Source organism: Phoenix dactylifera, unplaced genomic scaffold, assembly GCF_009389715.1.
Source record: "Phoenix dactylifera cultivar Barhee BC4 unplaced genomic scaffold, palm_55x_up_171113_PBpolish2nd_filt_p 000026F, whole genome shotgun sequence".
Lineage (NCBI taxonomy): Eukaryota > Viridiplantae > Streptophyta > Magnoliopsida > Arecales > Arecaceae > Phoenix > Phoenix dactylifera.
Window position 1 is genome coordinate 1,011,658 of NW_024067667.1, and position 21,784 is coordinate 1,033,441.

Sequence of the window (21,784 nt, forward strand, 5' to 3'; positions counted from 1 at the left end):
AAAAAAAAAAAAAAAAAAAAAAAAAAAGAGAAGAGGAGGTTGGACTCGCCCCTTTCCGGGCCGCATATTGAGACGGACGTGACTCCTTGCCCGGATCCAATGATTGCACCAGTTTGAACCCCAAACCTAAACTTGTTAATTGGACAGACCAGCCTTTCCTTCGGCAACATGCTCTTTCGCTCATAAACCCTAAAACCCACCACGTCCGTTTTGCTTCGTCGCGCTCTCCAAACTCATGAAGCGGAGGGCCGAAAGAGAGCCCACGGCCATGGCTGGAGAAGCCGAAGAGCACGAAGAAACCAGGGAGGGAGAAGCTGAGGAAGGCGAAGAAGACGCTGACCTCAATTGTCGTGAGGGTTCCGACATCTGCCAGGCCCTCATGGACCGCTACGCCAAGTCCTCCGCCCCCCAGCATCGCCACCTCTGCGCCTCCGCAGCCGCCATGCGCTCCATCCTCCAAGAAGAAGGGCTCCCCCTCACCCCGCCCGCCTACTTCGCCGCCGCCTTCACCGCCGTCCGCGATTCCGCCCGCGCCGACACCAGCGCCACCGCCGCCCTCGCCTCCTTCCTCTCTATCCTCCTCCCTCTCCTCCCTGCCGGGTCTTTGCCCCCGACCAAGGCCAAGGACGCCGCCTTTGTTCTCGCGGCTTTCCTTCGGGACCCGCCGAGTGGCCTGGCCACTGGGACGGCGCGCTCCTTGGTCAAGTCGTTGGGTTTGCTGGTGCTGCGTGTCGATTTGGAGGACTGGGGAGCGGTTGAATTGCCTTTGGAGACTCTTTTGGCTTTTGCTGTGGACCGACGCCCTAAGGTATCACTTTGCTGCCATTTCTATGGACAATGCTTTTATTACTGTGAATTTTTGGTTATCTGACGCTGAAGTGGAGTTGATATTGTGCAGAATGCCTAATAACTGCTGAAAGCAATGACATTTCATATTAAGTTAGAAACACTTGCCTCTACATATATAAGACTTAAATAATAAGTGATCATACACATGATTGGTGTAGGGAATTCCTAAATTGTAGTTAATGGAGAATTTTCTTTACTTCCTAAATATTTGAGCATGCAGATTCAGCCGTGAGTTGTAAGTAAAAGTGAAATGATGCCTGATAAAATGTAGTTTTCCTGTGACTCTGTTTTTGATTAGGCTTTGTGGGTTTTTTTTTTTGCAAGGATTTTTCCTATATCAACATTGAAGACTTACATACCAAACATTTTGAGTATTTCATCTACATAATTGTACTGATTGAGAGAATAATATATTGGTACAAGCTACCTTTGCCACATGGAAGCCAAGTAATGAAGTAGGCCAAGATTCTGTGTTGGTTTTCAATGCAGGCAATTCTTGCAGGCATTTGCAGTGAACTTCACTACTGCTGATGGGAATGTTGACATTGACATAAGTCCATTGCCAGGAGGAACAATTTGGTGAATGAAAAATAGCATTATCTTGTGAGGTACTGTTGCCATAGGATTGCAGTCACATGGATGGTGGAATTGCCTTGGGCAAAAGTTAGTTGCTAGTGGTTTGAACTAATTCAGGGAGAGGTAGAAATCTCTACTCTCACAAGAGATCGAGATCAAGAGTAGCACGACAAAAGCAAGAGAAAAGCTAACATTAAATTTAAGGGTGCAAAAACAAATTGAAACATTTTGGAATCTTGAGACAAACCTAAAGTTAACTAAAAGTCTGGTACTGCTCTTCCTGTTGAACCGTTGGCCTTATACCTCTACTTGACAAGGCCTTGGTAGAAGTTCACTAGTTTCCTGGTCGAATGATAATGTTGCATCATAGGTGTTTGAGCAGCATGTTACCATCAAGATCTTTAGAGAACTAAAAGGACAAATCTATATTGCTTGATTGCAGATTTTGAATACAAACAGGTTATTTATAGGTGCTGGGCTCCTTAGTTCCTTTTAACTCATTCTCTGTCTCTATAGGACTCAAATATAATGAAAAATCAGATAAAAAAGTTCCTTTTCTAAGCCAAATAACTATAGATTTTAAAAAAAGTTCCCACAAAGCTGAAATCTGGCTGACTAGAGATCTGGAATATCACATTCTTCTCAAAGTGATCCGTGGTGGCATGGTATATACTACTAACCAATTCATCCAGAGGGTCACCATTTCTTTTAACAAAATTGATAGATGCGAAAGAACAGGTAGCACCGGGATTGAAAATAGTATCAGCATACATAGATGATACCCTGATCATACCTGCCAAACAACACAATTCATCTTGTACCCTATCATAGGCCATGCTAAGACATGCAAATCCATTAAAATAATCATTTAACATTTGTAACATAGAAAGAGAAATGAGAAATTGATCATAATACAGGTCATCACAAAGTTAGAAGCCCCTGCGTCCTGTTGGGTGAGTGCATATACTTGTCCATGGGTCTTGGGCTTCTACTCACCTCTCCCTTGCCAAGATCCTGCCTGAGTGAGTTGAGATGCCGGCTGCCCCTATGGATCTTTATCGTTGGGACGCACAATGGTCTTGGCGCCTTGTCGACCACATGTATAATAAGTCCCTCCAGATCATTTGCAGTCTCGCTGGTAATGAGGTCCACCGCATCTGTGATACTTGATAGCACCCTGAGACTGAGCTCTATTTCCTGTAATAGCAGTTTTCGGCCTCTTGGCCTTCAATCTAGCAGGTCTATTGCTCTGGCTTTGAGAAACACTCGGCTAAGATCTCTTCTTTAGACGCCTATCTCTCTCTACTTGGGTGTCATTGAGCCCCTTCTCCACCACTAGGGCCTTGTTGACTACCTCATTGTAAGTAGAGAGCTTGAAGGTTCTAATTCGGGCCCTAAGGCTATTCTCAAATTTTCAGGCTCGATCACTTTTTTTCTCTACTAGCCCTAGCGCATAACTAGCCAACTCCTTGAATTTTATTGCATATTGAGCAACTGTCATGCTGCCCTACTCTAGCTAACAAAAGTCCTAATACTTTGAGTAGCGAACATTGCGGGAAAGAAGCTTCTCACAGAAGGCTTTCCTAAATGCCCTTTGGTGACTGGATAGTATCTGTCTCCAGCCTCTCCTTCTCTATCTTCCACCAGCAACATGTCTGTCCTTGCAGTATAAAGGAAGTGTAGGAAATCTTCTCTATGTCGAAGCACTTCAGCAACTCGTAGACCTGTTCCAACTCATCCAACTAATTTTTGGCTTCCAACAGGTCAGAGGTGCCCTCGAAAGTTGATGGGGCAAATATCTTGAACTCTGCTAGGCCAGCGTGATGCCCTTGCTAGACCTTGCCACTTTGCTATTGCTGATGCTGCCGGAATTGTTGGTGAAACTGTTGATGGTGCATGAGCAGCTACTGCTGTGGTTGCTGCTGTTGCTGCAAGAATTGCCGTTGCTGCCGCTGCATTTCCATCATTCTCATCATATTCATTTTGGCAACAACTTGCTATTACATTGCCCCCATTAGTGCTTGCCTAAGTTGAGAGGGGCGAACTTGTTTTCAAAGGTAGATCTTGGGTTCCCCATGTGCCCCCTGTCCTTTTGGCATTACTACTGGGATTGTTGGTATTCTCCTGTTGGTGCATGCCACTGGCTGGTGAGGATGGGGCACTGACCTGCTGATCTAAGGGGAACTCTCCTTCTCAAAATTGTACGATTGACTTGCATTAGTCAAGAAAATCCTCCGATCAATATTGAAGTTAATTAATTCTTTCAAGACATGGGCAACATCTATAGAAGTTTTGGCATCAGAACCCAAATATCTTGAAAAGAAACAGAATAAATGAATGAGACTAGCCACAAACAGATCATGGCTTTCAACAAAATGCATATCACAGAGCTTACTTGAGTCGAAAGCCCAATTGTAATTTTATCGATAAATTTATAGATGGGTGAGAAAGCAAATAAAAAAAATATAAAATTCAAAATTGATGACCCTTCATAAAGTTTACAAAAGTTTAGTATTTAAAAAAAAAACTATAAAAAGATTTGAAGTGTGGTATCAAAAGGCAACTCCTATTTCTTGGGTTGAACATTAATGGATCAAAATCCAACGGGTATCCCTACATGACTTATACCTATAGATATTTGATCATAGGTCATATATGGAAACTATTACTAATGATCTGGGCCTGGATATTACAGCGGTGTTAGATGTGAAGAAAGTAATGTTTGTTGTTGACAGTATTTGATGTGGTGTAGGAAGCCAATCCAATCCATTGAATCTGGTTTTAGGTATGAACCCGACAATTAGATATTTTGTTGGAAATCAAAAACTTCTAACCTTTGGTTCAACGACCTACCTGAAAAAATGGTTTAAGAATACTGTATGGGAGCTTAGATTCCCAAATTTGTTTTGCCATGATGACAAACAACAGGCAGCATTAACTGGATTTTAGTTTTTCAGAAGTTCTACACTTTGTATACTTGCACAACACATCATAAAAGGACACTCCTTGGAACGACATAAAAGGAGTGACTTGCCTATGTTAGAGGAATTGTCATCACTTGGCCTATCTTTTTGGAGCATCGTTCCGAATTATGATATAGTGAAAGTGTTTGCACTTAGCTCTGAACTATTTGAATTCAAGTGCCATACGAGGTTTTAAAAACTTGTTCGCATTGGATAGCTTGCTGTATGATTCTTGTTGCTTTGCCTCCATATTTGGGTAATGTGGTGCCACATTAGAGCCCAATATATATCTTATTTTATATATTTCATGAGCTAAAACTATGTTGCGACACTTTGTAATGTGTATTAAAAAAACTCCATCCACTTTCTTTGCATTATTGTATTTAATTTTACATATTTACTGTTCTTTTCCTGATCTAAACTCTGATCATATTTCATTTACTGAATACTTGGAAGATTTATATCCCTGTCCTGGAAGATATATTTCTATCAAGTTGGTTGTGTCACACCTTGCGACATCACCAATTCACCATCATAATTCCCATCTAATGCCAAGTGAGATGTGAAATACAAAGGCAAGCAGTAAGCTTTGTCTGATATCTTTGTCATCGCCTGATTCCCGCCGCCGCACCCCCCCCCCCCCCCCAAAAAAAAAAAAAAAAAAAAAAAGAGAGGAAAAGCAGGGAGTCTTTGATGGTCTTATATGTGTTCTTCTACATCATATATGAAATGTTAACTGCAAAACTTGCTCTTTTGTTTTTTTTTTCCTTTTTTTTTTGGGGGGGGGGGGGGGCGTAGCTACTTATTCTGCAACTATGTCTCCTAGAAATCAATATCTGGTTGCTGAAAGCATCACCAGTTATGGGTTTGGGTCTGCATTGTGTCGTGCCTTGCAAAATGTTACATATAAAGGAACAAATAATGAGCAGTTAGCCTTGTCCAATATCTTTGCTATCACTTTTCTTTTAGAGTTTTTAACTGTCTTACACATGTTCTTAAGAGGTACCACAAAACACGCTTGCTTCTGTCACATTAGTCACTTATTGTACATTTATTCCCCGTGACAGAAATTTAATATCTGTTCATTGAAATGGTTATTAGTTATTATATTGTTCATGCTGCAGGTACGCAGATGTGCTCAATTATGTGTTGAGAAGGTCTTTAGAACTTTGAAGAATTCTGATGTTGTTAAAAAGGCAAGCAAAGTGGTGGCTTGTATGTACAAAAAATACATTCCATTGGCAAAAGAACTCAGTTCTATGGAACTTTCAGATGCACCTAAAAGTAAAAAGCTGCCAATACCTGAGCATATGGAACTCCTCCATATGCTAAATGTGTTGACACTTCTCATTCCAAACCTCTCTAAGAAAATCAAAATAAAGATCTTTTCTGATGCTTATAAGCTTCTGGGTTGTCGTTTCTCATTGCTTACAAGACACACTCTCAAACTTATTGATGCACTATTGAGACACTCAGAAGTTAAAGTTCTCATATCTGAATCAGAGAACATTAGTTCTGCTCTTACATCCTATGTGTCTTCTAATGAGAAGAATCCTGTTGACACCATTTTTGCTGCATCCACATTGTCGAAAATTGTCTTGAACAAGCTTCACGATGCTCAGCCAAACATGTGGATACGCTGTCTTCCTCCTATCTTCACTTCAGTTGCAGGTATGTTTAACTGCTATTTTTACTATTGAATTTTGCATTTCATATGAAAGGTTTCAACTTTCAAGTCTCGGCCAGACCAGCTGGAATTTAAAAAGGTATTGAAAATTAGATTTTCGCATGACATATCATGTCAAAAATTAGATAGAACAAGTAAAATAGTCAACCACAAGGCCTCAATAACTGCCAAGGACAAAGTACACATTACATCATATTAACAAGTTAAAATGAATTCAAATTCTAAATTCAGGATCTGAAAGTAAGCAAGGAAGTGCAAAAAGCAACTGTGAGTGTGATATTACCAACATCTAATCACAAATTCATTTCCAAAATTCCTAACAATCATAGAAGTCCTAATTCCTGAACATTACCATCTTCATCATCTTTATGAGTTAACTATGATCCGTTGGTAGAATTTCTCTTGTAGTTATGCCTTATTATATTCAAGGAAGGAAACGTAAAATATATGGCACTAAGGTTTTAAAAATCAGTTCTAGAGGGCATACCCCTTTCTTGAGAAACCAATATGGTAGCAGGTGTCAACATGTGGTGTGGGACTGCATCTCATACTGACACACTTGTACCGGTGCTGTTTTTCTGTCAGATTGGTATGGTACTGCTCGTACCATCTCGTTTTGGTAGGTTTTAAAACCTCCTATGGCACTTTACTGGAAGTTTCTAGGTAGTTATAATTAATATTATGCAACACTCAAGGTATGCCATATCATAAGCTGGGCGGTACGGACAAACCATATTATACCCGTTTGGTATCGGTACACGGTATGGAAGGCATACCGGTTCGGTACCGGTACATGGTATACGAGGTATATCGACAGTCGGTATGCCAAACCGGCCCCTGCACCAGGTGTACTGATATAGTAATAGGGTGGCACTGGTATAGGGCCTGATACCAAGATGGCGTACCTTAGTAACACTTCAATTGAAATAGTTTTGAGTTAAGCGCAATCACTTGCACTATATCATCCTAAGGAGTGTCCTCTTATGATGTGTTGTGCAAGTTTATAGTAGTGTAGAATTTCTGAAAAACTAAAATCCAGTTATTGCTGGCTGTTGTTTGTCATCATGGCAATACAAATTTGGGAATCTAAGTTCTCAAACAGTATTCTCAAACCTTTCTTTTCATTGATCAAATGGTTAGGAGTTTTTGATTTCCAACCAAATACCCAACTGCCATGTTGATGCCTATAACCAGATTCAATGGATTGGATTGGCTTCCTGCACCAGATCAAATACTGTCAACAACAAACATTACTTTTTTAGCATCTAACACACCACTCTATTATTATTCCAGGCTTGGGATCATTAGTAATAGTTTCCATATGTTACCTATGATCAAGTATCTTTAGGTATGAGTCATGTAGGGATACCCGTTGAATTTTGATCCATTAATGTACAATCCAAGAAATATGAATTGCCTTTTGTGATACCAAACTTCAATTTTTTTAGTGTTTTTATCAAATATAAAACTTTTATAAACTTTATGAATGATCATCGATTTTGAATTTTATATTTTTTTATTTGCTTTCTCCCCCATCTATAAATTTATCCATAAAACTACTGTTGGGCTTTGGACTGAAGAAGCTCTGTGCTGTGCATTTTGCTGAAAGTCATAATCTGTTTGTGGCTAGTCTCATGCATTTGTTCTGCATGTATTCAGGATATTTGGGTTCTGATGCCAATACTTCTAAAGATGCTGCGCATGTCTTGAAAGAATTAATTAACTTAAATATTGATCGGAGGATTTTCTTGACTAATGCAAGTCAATCATGCAATTTTGAGAAGGAGAGTTCCCCTGAGGCAGCTGCAGTTATATCTATCAGTTCTCTGTTTAGCGATTTGCTCAGCACTTGTGATGTACCTACTGAGTATATGTTGGCAGTCATTTCAGTTTTGTTTCTCAGTCTTGGTATGTTCCTCCATTTTGCTCAAAAACACCACCCTTTTACATTGACAACAAGTAATAACCAAGATGCATCTGGTGCCCAACACTTCTGGTTTTCCATGTTCCATTTTAGTCAATCTTGTATTTTTGAACTATTTTTTGGTTGAATTTTATTACCAAGCTCCTTGACTTGGGCAACTAACTCCAGGCATCTCCACTCTCTACATCTTTACAGAGAGTTCCATCTTTAAGAAAGGCATCCCTTTTAATTCATTTGTAACCTTATGTTTGCCTTGTTATTTGTAACCTTATGTTTGCCTGAGATTTAGTTATTTTTACACCATTGTTATTATATGCCAGGATATATTATATACACACCAATTAACAGTATTTAGTTGGTGATTCTGCAGCATGACTGTTCCTTAATATGGATTGGGGTTCACGTAATGTTGCCATTTTGCCATTAATTGTGGTTGGAAAGACCAGGAGTAGTGCCTTTGTAAAGTGCGGCATATGTTTTTTCTTGCATGTACGTTAGTACAATGGGATTTAAAAAATTTTCTTATTAGAAAACTGTATAGACTAAACTCTGCCACATATAGAGATAATATAAGTGATAGGCAACATTAAAAAAACTTGTGAAGCAACCAAAGAGCAGAATTGGAGTGAAAAATGATTTCTCAAATTTGCTCCTAACAACTTCAATACATATTAAATAAACTTGACCAAACCCATCAGATATTTTAAACTTTGGATGTGTTAAACGATACATAGATTTTGCACCGGTTAATATTTGCCGATGAAATTACTTAGAAATATTGTTTTGTTGGGTCATAAAAATCCTTAAACGAACTTGGTGTTTTTTCTTTACAATAAATAATTAAAATAGACTCCATTTGTTTGCACTTTTTTAAAAATAAAGAATTCATATCTAATTTGTTATACTTACTAAACATTTAATAAAAAAACTAATCCTTAAAAGGGCAGCTATTTTGGACATTGCATCAATAATATATTGACCATGAACATGTTATTTTTAGGTACACTGACCTTTAAACTTATTTTTAAGTCTCTAGTATCTAAAAGATTTGAGATTAAATCCTTCTCTTCAACTTATTATTTTGAATGAAATAATTACCCTATTGAAGTCCTCGCGCAAATGATGCCTAGTGTACAATATATGCATGCATGGTGGATGCTTTCAGTTGGGCAAGAGTCATGATAAGATGTGTAAATATTACAATAGAATCATGAAAAGATGTGTAATATTGTCTACTTCATACTGAAATTTCTTCCGTCACATGGTTATAATTTACAAACAACTATATTAAGCTCTGGCAACAACATATTATAATAACGAGTTCTTCAGTCATTAACATAGTTAAGATATAGTTAACTTACCGAGCAAGTGTATTAAATATATTTGTATGTTTAAGGTGAGAAAAGATGTCCTTTTGCTTATATATCATCTCCAAAAGTTATACCCTCAATTAAATATTATCATGATAATGAATATATATGTAACATTCTTTTTCTTTGTTTTGTTAAAACTATTATGTTACATTGTATATGTCATAAGCACATTTCTTGGGTCATTATATACATCCCATGTATACTTGTGTTGAAAGTAGTTTAATATTAAAAAAAATAGTAATTTCATTATTGAACATAATAATTTGAACTTTGAAGGAATGAATTTATTTTGACTATGAATACCTTCAGAAGGTAATGGAGGAAAGTAGTAGTTTAATTTTGAATTATATTGCATTTTTTTGGTTTTTATTTTGGGTAGTCCTTAATGTTGGTTTTAGTATCATATTTGATGTACATTTAGTGTGTAGAGGCCCTAGATTGGGTATATATTAGGTTGGACAAATTTAAAGTGACTAGGATTTAGTTTTCGTAGACTTCAGGTGCCTTTCTTTATGGATTTCATGGGAAATTGAATTACATTATTCAGAAAAGGTCTTCGGCGACTCCAACAATGCCGGTCCCAGGCTTCGATGAAAAAGGTGGGGTTTCATGTTATGTTGACAACTAGTCATAAAGAGCATGCCAAACTGTGAAATGGATCAACAGTAGATATTCCTGAATGTCAGGCATCTCCTGTTTTATAACATCAGAGGTAGCCCGAAATAGAATTCTGGTGACTGAGGATCCATAAAGTAGACCTGAATAATTGGCAGGAGGCTGGATGGTTATGGTTTTAAGAAAAAGATTTTGAGCATTTATGATTGGGTGATGTAAGATTTAAGTTCTACTGGACTCATATTGGTAGGTAAAAGGAAGGTCTTTCAATCTGTAGAAAAAGACTCTGGCTGGCTAGTATTTAGGAACTTATTTAAGTATTTATTTAATTAGGGACTGGTTTGAGTGTGGAAAGTTTTAAAAGAATCTTGGTTTGGTTGTTTCTCTCTGTACCTCCCCCCTTTCTCTTCTTTATTCTCTTCTTTTTCTTTACTACTCAGTTCTCTCTATTTTCTCTCTGGCTCTTATTTTTCTGTGTTTTTTCCTTGTTGTCCTTCTCTTTCCAACATGGTCCAGCATAAAACTTTAATCTGTGTCCCAGCCTCCAGGTTGGACCAGAGGTAATCCCACCCAAGTTGCGCACCAAGGACTAGGTGATATCGTTCTCACATGATAGAATCTTTATTTTTTTCTGCCTATGTAGGTTAATTAGCATTAACTGATAAAACATGAAGTCTTCCAATGCTCTCTCCTGATTGACCAGAACAATGATCTGAAGAGAGAGTTGTCTTGTGGTGAAGGCATTCGTGTAAATAGAAATTTTGGAATTTATCTGCGCTTATTATGAAGAGTGTGACATGGGAGATGCACATAATAATAGGGGTTGCTTTTATAGGATGATCATGTGTCATCAGCTCTCAAATGTATGCGAAAGTCAATGATTTGTAAATAATGATGTTGATCAATTTCAGACATCAAGGCATAAGTTTCCTTTAGTAGGTATGATCTCTAGGATTTTGGCAATCCCACATGGTGCTTTCATTCTTTCTATGATTCTATGCTTTTCAAGTTTACTACCCTTTTTATCTTTTACGTTAGTCTTTTCTGTTATTCATGGAATTCTTCTTCTTTAATTGCTTTTATGTAAAGCATATGCCTGATGAAGGTTCTGCTTGCTTTCTTTTACACGGTGCATGCTATGAGCATGTAAATTTATGATTCCCAGATACATCATGTTAATAAATACCATCTGATTTATTTGTAGGTGAATTCTCATATAACTTTATGAAGGAGGTTTTACTTAAATTGTCGCATTGGGCAATTAATGTAGATAAGGAATTGCAAACTGCAAAGCATGTAAGTTTCAAAGATGAGGATACTCGCTTTATGATTCATTGATCTTCGCCTTTTTGCTTTAAATGTTCTTGAGTTGTAGAAATGATAATTATTTAACTCATTTTTTATTGTCAAAATGTCATTCAAATATTCATTTTCCCCAAATTTTATGTAGCATTCAATATTTGTTAGATGAGGCTCGTATGTTTAGAAGTTTCAGTATTCTTTTGAATGAATTCCACTATGTTTAATGCAATGTTGGTGGAAACATCACAAATGAAACTGACTTTACTAAGGCGGTTAGTTCTTGATGGCTTTATTTTTCAGTATGTTACTTTAGCAGTTTAGCCTGTTTTTCTTTCTTCTTGTCCTCATCTATTTAAGCAAGTTTGGATTGGAGTTAAGAGAAGGAAGAAAAAGGAATAAAAAAACCTAATCTTCATCCCAAGCCAAAAGGTGTGCAACAAAGACGATTTTATACTCTATTGCCTCCCTGAGGCGGTTAATTCTTGGTGGCTTTATTTTTCAGTATGTTACTTTAGCAGTTTAGCCTGTTTTTCTTTCTTCTTGTCCTCATCTATTTAAGCAAGTTTGGGTTGGAGCTAAGAGAAGGGAGAAAAAGGAATAAAAAAGTAAAAAACCTAATCTTCATCCCAAGCCAAAAGGTATGTAACAAAGAAGGTTTTATACTCTATTGCCTCCCTGAGGCGGTTAATTCTTGGTGGCTTTATTTTTCAGTATGTTACTTTAGCAGTTTACCCTGTTTTTCTTTCTTCTTGTCCTCATCTATTTAAGCAAGTTTGGGTTGGAGTTACGAGAAGGGAGAAAAAGGAATAAAAAACCTAATCTTCATCCCAAGCCAAAAGGTGTATAACAAAGAAGGTTTTATACTCTATTGCCTCCCTGCATATGTGTTACTCTGGAATCTTGTAGTGATGTGAATAAATTCTAGAATTTCTTGAGCATATACATCATCCTGGGTTCTGAAGCATTTATAGCCATCCAACCACTACCTTAGAATCCATTTCAATCCAAAAGTTTATTTTAATGCCTTTAATACAACTAACATGCTTGAGACTTTGAAAGCTCCCAAGAGTTGAGTGTGTAGGATGTATGATGCCTTGCAATGTCTGCCCATATTAGACATTTGCCTACGACATATTTTCTAGGCTTCAATTTTTAACTCTAATCAAACCACCATATAATGATATAGAAGAACAAGCCAGTCTTCCTGGATTCAGTTTCAGCCACCCTGAGCAGGTGTTCCCTGCTTCAGCAATCCCAGCTATCTAACACATTTGTTTTTGTACTTACTGCTTTACTTTTCCAGCTACATTTAGATAAGTAACATGAAACCATGGTAACAATTCTCCCGAAAAGTTGAATTTGATGAATCTCGGTATTTTTAAAGATTCTTCCATGTCCTTGCCTAAAATAAACTAGACAAAAGCCAAAATCATAATCCTTGCCTGCAGATGGTGACAACTCTTCACAGCAAGGTCAGCTGTAGTCTATATTTCCATTAAAGAAAACCAGAGTAGGAATATTGAAAAATAAATATATTTTTAATTACAGTAAACTACATAATACAAAAAGCAAATGTGATTGTATGAGTGTTCTCAAAAACTTAGAAATCTATTCGCCTTATATTTGATCTCATATAGTGACTCAGTTGAATTACTTTATGCTGATGAGGGATTTGTCTTGAATATAAAGTTATTAAAAGGATTCAGTCATGATGCTATTTGTGGGGACTCTGCAATAACATTGTTGCATGGAAAGATGTTGATATTTTCTTTTTTTTTTTCCTTAAGTTTCTGAAGTTCTGCTCTAATTTACTTAGAAATTACATAAATAGTTGCATGACATTAACTGAATAATAAGGTTGATCAAGCTACTGTCAGTAGTTGAGAGCAGAAATCTTAATATCAGACTATGCTGGTGATTTTGATTGCCATCGGGTTACTCTGATTATTTTGTCATCAAATGCATTTGGCATTGGATTGCTAGATAGATTAGATTTAGTAATCATCTATACTAGGGATTGAATCCTTGCAATGATGTTAAAACTTATTGAGCTTGCTTCATAAATAATTCTGGTGTTATTTATATTTTTTTAAGAATTTTTTTGTATGATATGGAACCTACTATTAGCAGAATTCATAATTAGACTTGTGCATCTACCAGGCTAAGTTGGGTTCATGCTGGGTCTGAGCATACTATTAAGGGTCTAGACCTAGACCTTGTCCCAAGCATGGCACAGGTCTGGCTTGATGTTGGGCTGAAAATTTCAGTCAGAGCCCAACCTGTCCCTCAGGACCCAGGACCTGGCCTGATCTGGCCGACCCGGTGATGTAGGGTAAGCATCCCTTTGGGCAATACAGAGGAGGGGGGAGGTTGTGGAGAGGGAGAGCGGGAGGAGTAGGAGAATGTGCACATGGATGCCATCAGCCTGACTAGTGCGAGGAGGATGGCTGAAATAGAGAGATGGTGGGGGAGGATGGAATGACAGAGACATTTAGAGAAGCACATTAAAAAAGGAATTCATAGGTAGGAAGGGATAAGATTGGGGATTAGGTTTTTACATTTTAACTCGTAATTAAATATATTGCATAATAGTCGGGTTAGGCCGAGGTGTAAGTTATTTATGAGTCAAGCTGAGCCTTACTTGATTTTTGATTGGACCTAAGAAAGCTTAGCCCGGCGTGGCCTGTCTGGCCAAGATGTGCGGCCCAGACTGGCCAATAAACAGGCCGAGCAGGTCGGGCTGGGCTAATTTTGCTTAGGTTTATTCTTAAAGCAAAATTAAGGTTATATCTAATTTGTATTTAACCAGATCACCTCATTGCGCTTATTTGAGTTAGTGGCCGTCTAATACATCAATGTCAATAACTGAATTCGATATCTGTGAGGAAAAAAATTATTGATTGGGCACTACATTTAGGCACAAAGAAATATATATAGTAAGTCTTACATTTATGTACATAAAAATAAATGAGCAACCCTAATGAAAGGTAACTAATAAACCCTGCTTTTTGTGGGGACTCCATACACAACTGAATTTTCTACTCCAATTGTCTAGATTAAAATAGCTTGGGCTGAAAGAAATTAAAAAAAAACAGCTTGGTCCTATGCTCAGCTTTTGTTTATTTAATCTGTAAGTATACAGGTAGAGTACTGCATGAAGGTTGCAAATTTCTACAAAATTTCTACAGTGAAATGAATTATTGGTTATATTTTCTCTATTTATAATGCAAGAATATTTTAGTAGTCTGAGAAGTTGAATTCATTGGACAATGTTATTTCCATTAATTCTAGTACACGGTCTTGTTTCTCTGCAGCTTCAGGAGTGTATTGGGGCTGCTATAATTGCTATGGGACCAGAGAAGGTGCTTTCACTGATACCCATCACTTTTGACAAGGAAAAGTTAACTTGTTCAAATACTTGGCTCATACCTATACTAAAGAAATATGTGGTTGGATCATCATTGCAATTTTTTATGGAGCATATTGTGCCCCTAGCAGAATCTCTACAAAATGCCTGTGATAAAGGTACTGCTGCAAGATTCTTTTAATATTTAAACCTGCATTTATTGACACAAGCTTTTCTAAAATTTTCTTTTCATTTTCCAGTTAAAAAAGCATCTAAGCAGAAAAATCTGAAGTCCTGTGTTCATGGCTTATGGGATTTGCTTCCTGCCTTCTGCCACTATCCAACTGATACTTATCATAATTTTAAGATCTTGGCCAAGCTATTGATGGTGGTTTTAAAGGAAGATCCATCCTTACATGAAGTCATAGCCGTAGCCTTGCAGGTTTAATTGGTTCAAATGTATCACAGTATTCTTGTTAACTCCCTTTATCTATGGAATCTATGGTTTCTTTATCTGTCATTGCCAAACCTATGTAAATATGTAATGCTATAATCCTTTTTATTCATCATACTGAGTTTTCTGACTTCTTGAAAACTTATTGTTTCCTTTCAGGAACTTGTGAATGAAAACAGAAGTATAGTCCAAACAAGTCAAGATGACAACCAGCACGGGGACCTATCAACTAGCCTCATTTTAGAAAATCTTCATGTTGAATCTAGATTTTCACCTTTTCATTACTCCAGGAAAACTGCATCTAAGAATATAAAGGCCTTGACCTCGAGTTCTGTGGATTTAGTTGAGACTATTGCGGATGTTTTCTTTGATTCTCCTCCTGAAAAGCGTGCTTACCTGAAGGTGTGCAATTCTCCACGACATCTTATCCTTGCTATACTATGGAATCATGAATGCTGGTGTACTAATAGAGGCTGTTGATTGATTATTTGTTCAGGTTTTAGCACTCAATATGGTACACTTCGTTATTTTAATTGATCTAGTGTTGTCAAAGGAGGCTACCTAGGTGCCAGTTGATCCTGCATGAGTGCTTTAGCAGCCCAACCACCTAGTCACTGTGGATGCTTAGGAGCCTTAGGCATCTAAAGGCCACCTAGTACTCATGTTGCCACTTTAACTATGGCCTGCTACTGAAGGGCAACCAGTAAATTTAGTTCTTTTTATTTTAATTGCAGGCCTCATTCGGGACTCTAAAAAGAAATTTAAAATACGGAGGGAAGTCATAAGTGCATATGTCAATTAACTGACACAAAGACACATTTAATGAATAAACCTTCATGCTATTTATTCACACTCAGTGAGAACACAACCATTTAGTAGTATGCTCCTTCATACTCTCTTTTTTTTTTCTTATTTCATAGCTGATTCTTTGGAACTTATATGTGAAGTAATAAATTTAGAATACACAAACATATGGGTTTCGTGAAATTGCAAAAGTTTAACTTCAGGCATCTGCTTGACTTTCCGGGATTTCATGTGCATCTTTACAAGGTCCATCACCTAGAACTAACTAGGCGGCTTGACAATGTCGCTCTCTACCTTTTATATCCTCGAGATATCTATAAAACAGATTTTTGTTTGAATATTTTATTACTTAATATGTGTATTCTTGTTGACTTTTTGAGCTTTTCGAGATCTGGAAACTCCTCATAATTAATGGTGTCAGAGCCTCAAACTTTGTCTATAGTCTATGTTATCATGGATTTTATAATGCTTCTTCTACTAGAGAAAAAATAGACAGGTGGCTTGTCAATTTTGAACGTTATGTTCTTTGGGAACCCATTGCCGTAGAAATTTCTATCATATTTTTTAGCTGTAGAAATTTCTCTCTCATATTTTTTACCTGTAGAAATTTCTCTCTCATATTTTTTAGCTGTAGAAATTTCTCTCTCATATGTTTTAGCTGTAGAATTTTCTCATGATTTTCATGGTTTTGTAGAATTTATGAAATAGTATGTCCTTAAAGTCTCATCTGTTTCAGCCTTCTTGCAGTGTGTTGTTCCTAAATTTGGGTGGATGACTGGCATATTAATCTTCATCTCCAATCAATCATTTGTTTACCTAATATACTGCTAGATGAAAAATAAAAACATGGATTGACTTATTGTACTTTTGTCTGTAAACTAAAATGACCATATGATACCATAATAAAACTATTATGGTAAACTAAAAGCATGGAATGACTTCTTGTACAATATTCTATGACATAATGCAAAATCTCAAATTATTCTTGGCTTTTACCTTGGCTGAATGATTCTCTGAAATATTCTTGGATGGAAAAAAATATCAAGAACTCTTCAATTTTTCAAAAATTATACACATCTCAGGATGATTTGTTCATGCATTGTTCATCACTAATTCGATAAACCTTTATGGAACACAAATGAATGATGCGACAATAGTGCTCCTTTTGCTATTGTTTAGTGTTTTTGCCTCTCGTGTATGTGTCATTGTAGGATCTAGTTGTGTTCGTTCCATTATTTGGTCATGCCTGCAGTTTGGTGATTTGCTCAAATGGTCACTATTTGTATATGCTGCCCATAGAATTTGTAGTAATCTTTTTCAGATACTAGAATAAGGACTAAGGACTTTACAGTACCGCTTTGGTGCATCATAAATTATGTATTGATGGATAAACTTAAAACTGGACTGCCAGAAAAAATTATCTTCTCATGTATAATGATCTTCACATATTGCCAAAGTATTAATAAAATTCAATGGCAATTCGATGGTTGGCCTGCACGGTCCATCTTACTTGATCATGTTGGTTGTGGCCTCTTGGTGCACATGTTTGTTACTTAGTACATCTGAGATGCACCACTCTAAGGGGTTTATTAAAAATTATCTTCTCATGTATAATGATCTTCACATATTGCCAAAGTATTAATAAAATTCAATGGCAATTCGATGGTTGGCCTGCACGGTCCATCTTACTTGATCATGTTGGTTGTGGCCTCTTGGTGCACATGTTTGTTACTTAGTACATCTGAGATGCACCACTCTAAGGGGTTTATTAAAGAAATAAAAATCCAATGCTAGTGGGTTCATCAAAGAAGTGTAGATAAATTTATTTTGATAAAGATAAGCATAAAACATTTTTTTCTTTTGCAAAGGTTTCTCCTTGGTGAAAAAATTTCTCCAGCATATTATCAAACCTTTTGATTTAATGGATGTGATACATAATAGTTGTGTGTTAGATGCCCATCATTGTTCATGAGGACTGATATGAGATATATTATTAGTGGAAGGCCTTGAAAGCAGATAGTCAAACCATTTATTTTCAATTTCAAGATGATGTCCTTTCTTGATCACTTATTAGGTGTATAGCGATTTAAGACTTGATAAGTTCAAATATTTAAGATGTAATAAATTCTGCACTTAAAGGCCTTCTATAGGAATTCCAATTTCAGCATACTTGCACAACTATATGTACTAATGGACTAAACTGGCTTATTTTTTTGGCTCATTGACGATTGTAGTTGGTTTGGTGGGACAATTAATGGATTACACTTGTATTTTTTTCATTTTCATTAATTTCATAAAGAATGGTCTTATTTCAGGTAAGCTATTATAAGATTCCTTTTCTTGGCATTTCAACCAGATTGCAGATACCCATAAAAACAAGTCACAATCAAACTCCAATTCTCTGTAAAGATTTGGTTATGCATTTGTCATCATTATATGAGTGCACAGATATGTTACTCATTTACCTGAATTGCCAATCATTAAAAGTATCGCTAAAATATTGGAAATTTGGAACTAAGAAAGCTGCAATATTATGGTAGAAGTATTTAATTTAGTGCCTATTCCCATCTCTTTCGCCTTGCTTAGCGTGGCAGGCATGAAATTGCTTTCAATTCACCAAGAACCTACTATGCTGCAGTGCCACATGAAGAGGATGTGGGAGAGCCTATATAAGAGTTGGACTCTTATATTGTAGCAGGACTACTCTTGTTAAGCTGTCTTAACCGCCTACCTACATTTGGATGTGTTATGCAAGCCCTCGATCACAACATAATTATCAGGGTGCCCATGTGACACAGAATTCAGGATATGCATATTGTGTGTGAAGTACAATGGGGAGTATTACATCCAGATCCCTCCATGTGGAACACAGTTTTGTATGTAGTCACTTTACTAACAATATCCTATAATAGTTCTTTATATTATCTATTCATCCATCCGTCCATCTACAAGGAACTCATTCTTGGTTGAAAAACAGCATGAGGATGGGGAACACATCTGCAATTTGAAAAACATCATTTAAAAACATCTTGTAATAATTATTGCATATAAATTTACTGAAACATGACAAACAGTTCTGAAGATGTTGGTACATGGATTTTCTGTATTATCATATCTTGTGCCTAATCTTGATCCATGTAGCAATAGAATCCTCATTGCAGTTTTACTTCGATTGATCCCTTAATTCAGTCTGTGTGCCCATGGAGGCCTCTGGAAACATTACAAGGGTTGATTGACGCCATCTAAATGGTGACTCTCTAGTAAGTAGATTTTCTAGTCGACCATTCATTATAATTCACATCCCTGTAACCCAATTGTTCATTGTCTAGTGTGAAAAAGGCCTAGAAGATTTAGGTGTTGTCCATGATGCTCAAATAAGTAAGTTCCCAGTTTCATCTAGAGTTCAAAAGTTTAATGTATGGAAACTATTAAAAATCCTCTTAATGTGAGAACTCGTGCGGGCAAGGTTCGCTGTACCGGTCGGTACCAGTCGGTACCGAGCGTACCGTACCCGTACCGATGGGTACCGGTATCGGTACACCAATGTCGGTACGGTCGGTACCGAGCGTACGGTACCGTACCGACACTCGGTACGCCTATACTAGTGCGGCACCGGTACGGGGTTCGGTACCGGTACGGCGAACCTTGCGTGCGGGTATGTGTTTAGTCCTACATTGGTTGGGATTGGGTGATGTATCATGACATTTTATATTTTCAGTTTATGATATAATGTTGGTTGATCAGAAGGGGACATCAATAAATGCTAAAGAGGAAACTCTTGTATCACGAGAATCTTTTTTTTTTTTTTTTTCTGAGGGCTGTATAAAGGATTCAAAATCAGGAGAGCAAAAGAGCAGTATATGGAATGCGGTTTTTGTGAAAATAGAAAAGATGATGCGACCATTGTCAAGATTGGTAGACAACAAGTATAGCAAAAATAATTGTCTTGTCATCTCAGGTCCGTTATACAAAAGAATGGAGATGAAAATGAAGGCATATCTAATAAAATTAGAGCTGAATGTTTGAAGTGAAGATATGCTTCTAGGTTGTTATGTTGACCAACACATGCCTTAGTAACTTATAGGGGAAAAAAGAATCAAATGACAATAAGGCTTGCAATTGTATAGCTTACAATATTTATTATTTACCAATAAAGAAGGTCCAAAAAACAAGACGATTGTAACTGAAGTGAGTTCTGATGCATTTGTTGGTAAAACTAGGAAGGTTTTGAGGCATGAGTATATTAGAGGAGCTTTAGGAGTTCTGCTAGTTATAGTTTAAATGATAGAGAACCAGCTACCATGGTATAGGCACGTATATTGAAGATATGAGGATGCAATATGAAGGAGGGATACTCAAGTTTCTGTTGAAGGATCTAAAAAGAGGAGGAAATGCCTTGTGGTAATAACATGGAAGTCAACCGATAATAGGGCTTGTATCGGCTAGGTACCAGTCTAGAATGGTACTAGCACGTATCGTACTGACTCGAGGCATTACCGGAACTAGGGGTGGAGAGAGGAGAGGGAGGGGGAGAGAGGAGAGAGAAAGAGGCGGGTGAGAGAGTGGAGGGCTTCCTTGAACGGAGAGGGGCGAAGAGAGTGGAGAGGGGGGGGGGGGAGAGGCGAGCTAGAGAGGGCTTGTTATTGTCGACGAGCATGAGAGAGCGGGGAGAATGGAGAGGGTGAGAGAGGCTGAGAGAGGACATTTATCGGTCCGTCGTCATCGTCATTGTTAGCAACGGTGGCGATGATGAAGTCCTAACACTAGCGCAAGAGAGGTGACTCGGGAGGTGAACGAGGGTTGAGCAAAGCCGTGAAGGGTGAACCATCTTGAACTGAGTGGAACCGGGCGGTTCCACGTGGTTTGGCCTAGTTTGGCCCAGACCAATTCGAAAAGCCATTCCATCCTGATAACCGACCGGTCTAGCTTTGCACACCTTGAACCAGATGGTTCAGGATGGTTTGGCCATGCTTGATAGATGTTGTAAAAAAAGATTTTGCAAAGATTGCTATAACATTAGAAGTGGCCCTTAACAAGAATCTCTATTATTATAGTTATGTGAATAATATGGCTTATGATACCATGGATGGGCTGTGATACCTTTACATGTGATTCACCACCATTGAATAGTATAAAATTTGTAAAGCTAGTAAAATTGGAAGATGAAGGGGTGAGCAGACTCCCTAGGTCAAAGTTGGGAAGCTGGGTACAGGGGAAGATGCTCCACCATTTCCTTTATAGTTTATATTGTGTATCTATGTATGTATTTATGTATCTATCTATCTTTCTATCCTGTCTATTTATTCCATCTTTCTACCTATCTATTTTAACTTCTACTAAACTTGCTTTCCCTGGTCCACCTTAAGCAATTGCCATGTGAATTCATTGTTTCAGTTTTCATTGTAGAGCGACTATTTGGTGATATATAGGCTAACCTTAAGCATAAGAAATTTTAACTAAAAGAGTCCTCTGTTTTTATTTTTTTTATTTTTGGATGATTTCAGGAAACAATTGGCTGCTTAGCTTTTCTTGTCGGGAGTGAAAGCATTCATAGCCTCTTTCTTTCATTATTGGAAAAGTTTGATTTAGTAGGTTCTTTAGTTGAATCTAAAGAACTGGAGGATCCAAGTCAAGATGCTGATAAGAAGGAAGAGGTAGAAGAATCAGCCAATAAGGAGAAACACAAAGAAAATAGGTAACAAGCATTTCTTATTCCTTATACATATTCATGAACTTGTTGATAGTCTTCATTGTTTGACCACTTTTTAGTTTTTTGTGTTCTTTCTGCACAATGCATAAGCATTAAGATTGTTTATCTAAACATAGCTAATGATTTTAATGCTCCACATTTATGATTAAAATGATGGCAGCATAGCTATATCTGTTGAATA

General features: G+C 37.3%; 1 protein-coding gene across 3 annotated transcripts in view; it reads left to right on the top strand.

Annotated features, from left to right (window-relative positions):
- The first annotated feature begins 226 nt into the window (after nucleotides 1-226).
- Nucleotides 227-21,784, top strand: part of LOC103721223 (RRP12-like protein) — a 35,985-nt gene continuing 14,427 nt past the window's right edge. For all 3 annotated transcript variants that reach the window (XR_005506938.1, XM_008811338.4, XM_026810075.2), the window contains exons 1-8: nucleotides 227-808; nucleotides 5,513-6,059; nucleotides 7,735-7,983; nucleotides 11,192-11,283; nucleotides 14,604-14,814; nucleotides 14,896-15,077; nucleotides 15,249-15,491; nucleotides 21,398-21,588. Coding sequence is in view for 2 of the 3 variants with exons in the window: in XM_008811338.4 (XP_008809560.2) it covers nucleotides 236-808; nucleotides 5,513-6,059; nucleotides 7,735-7,983; nucleotides 11,192-11,283; nucleotides 14,604-14,814; nucleotides 14,896-15,077; nucleotides 15,249-15,491; nucleotides 21,398-21,588 (2,288 nt within the window). In the remaining variant the exon portion in view is untranslated. The remainder of the gene's footprint in view (nucleotides 809-5,512; nucleotides 6,060-7,734; nucleotides 7,984-11,191; nucleotides 11,284-14,603; nucleotides 14,815-14,895; nucleotides 15,078-15,248; nucleotides 15,492-21,397; nucleotides 21,589-21,784) is intronic.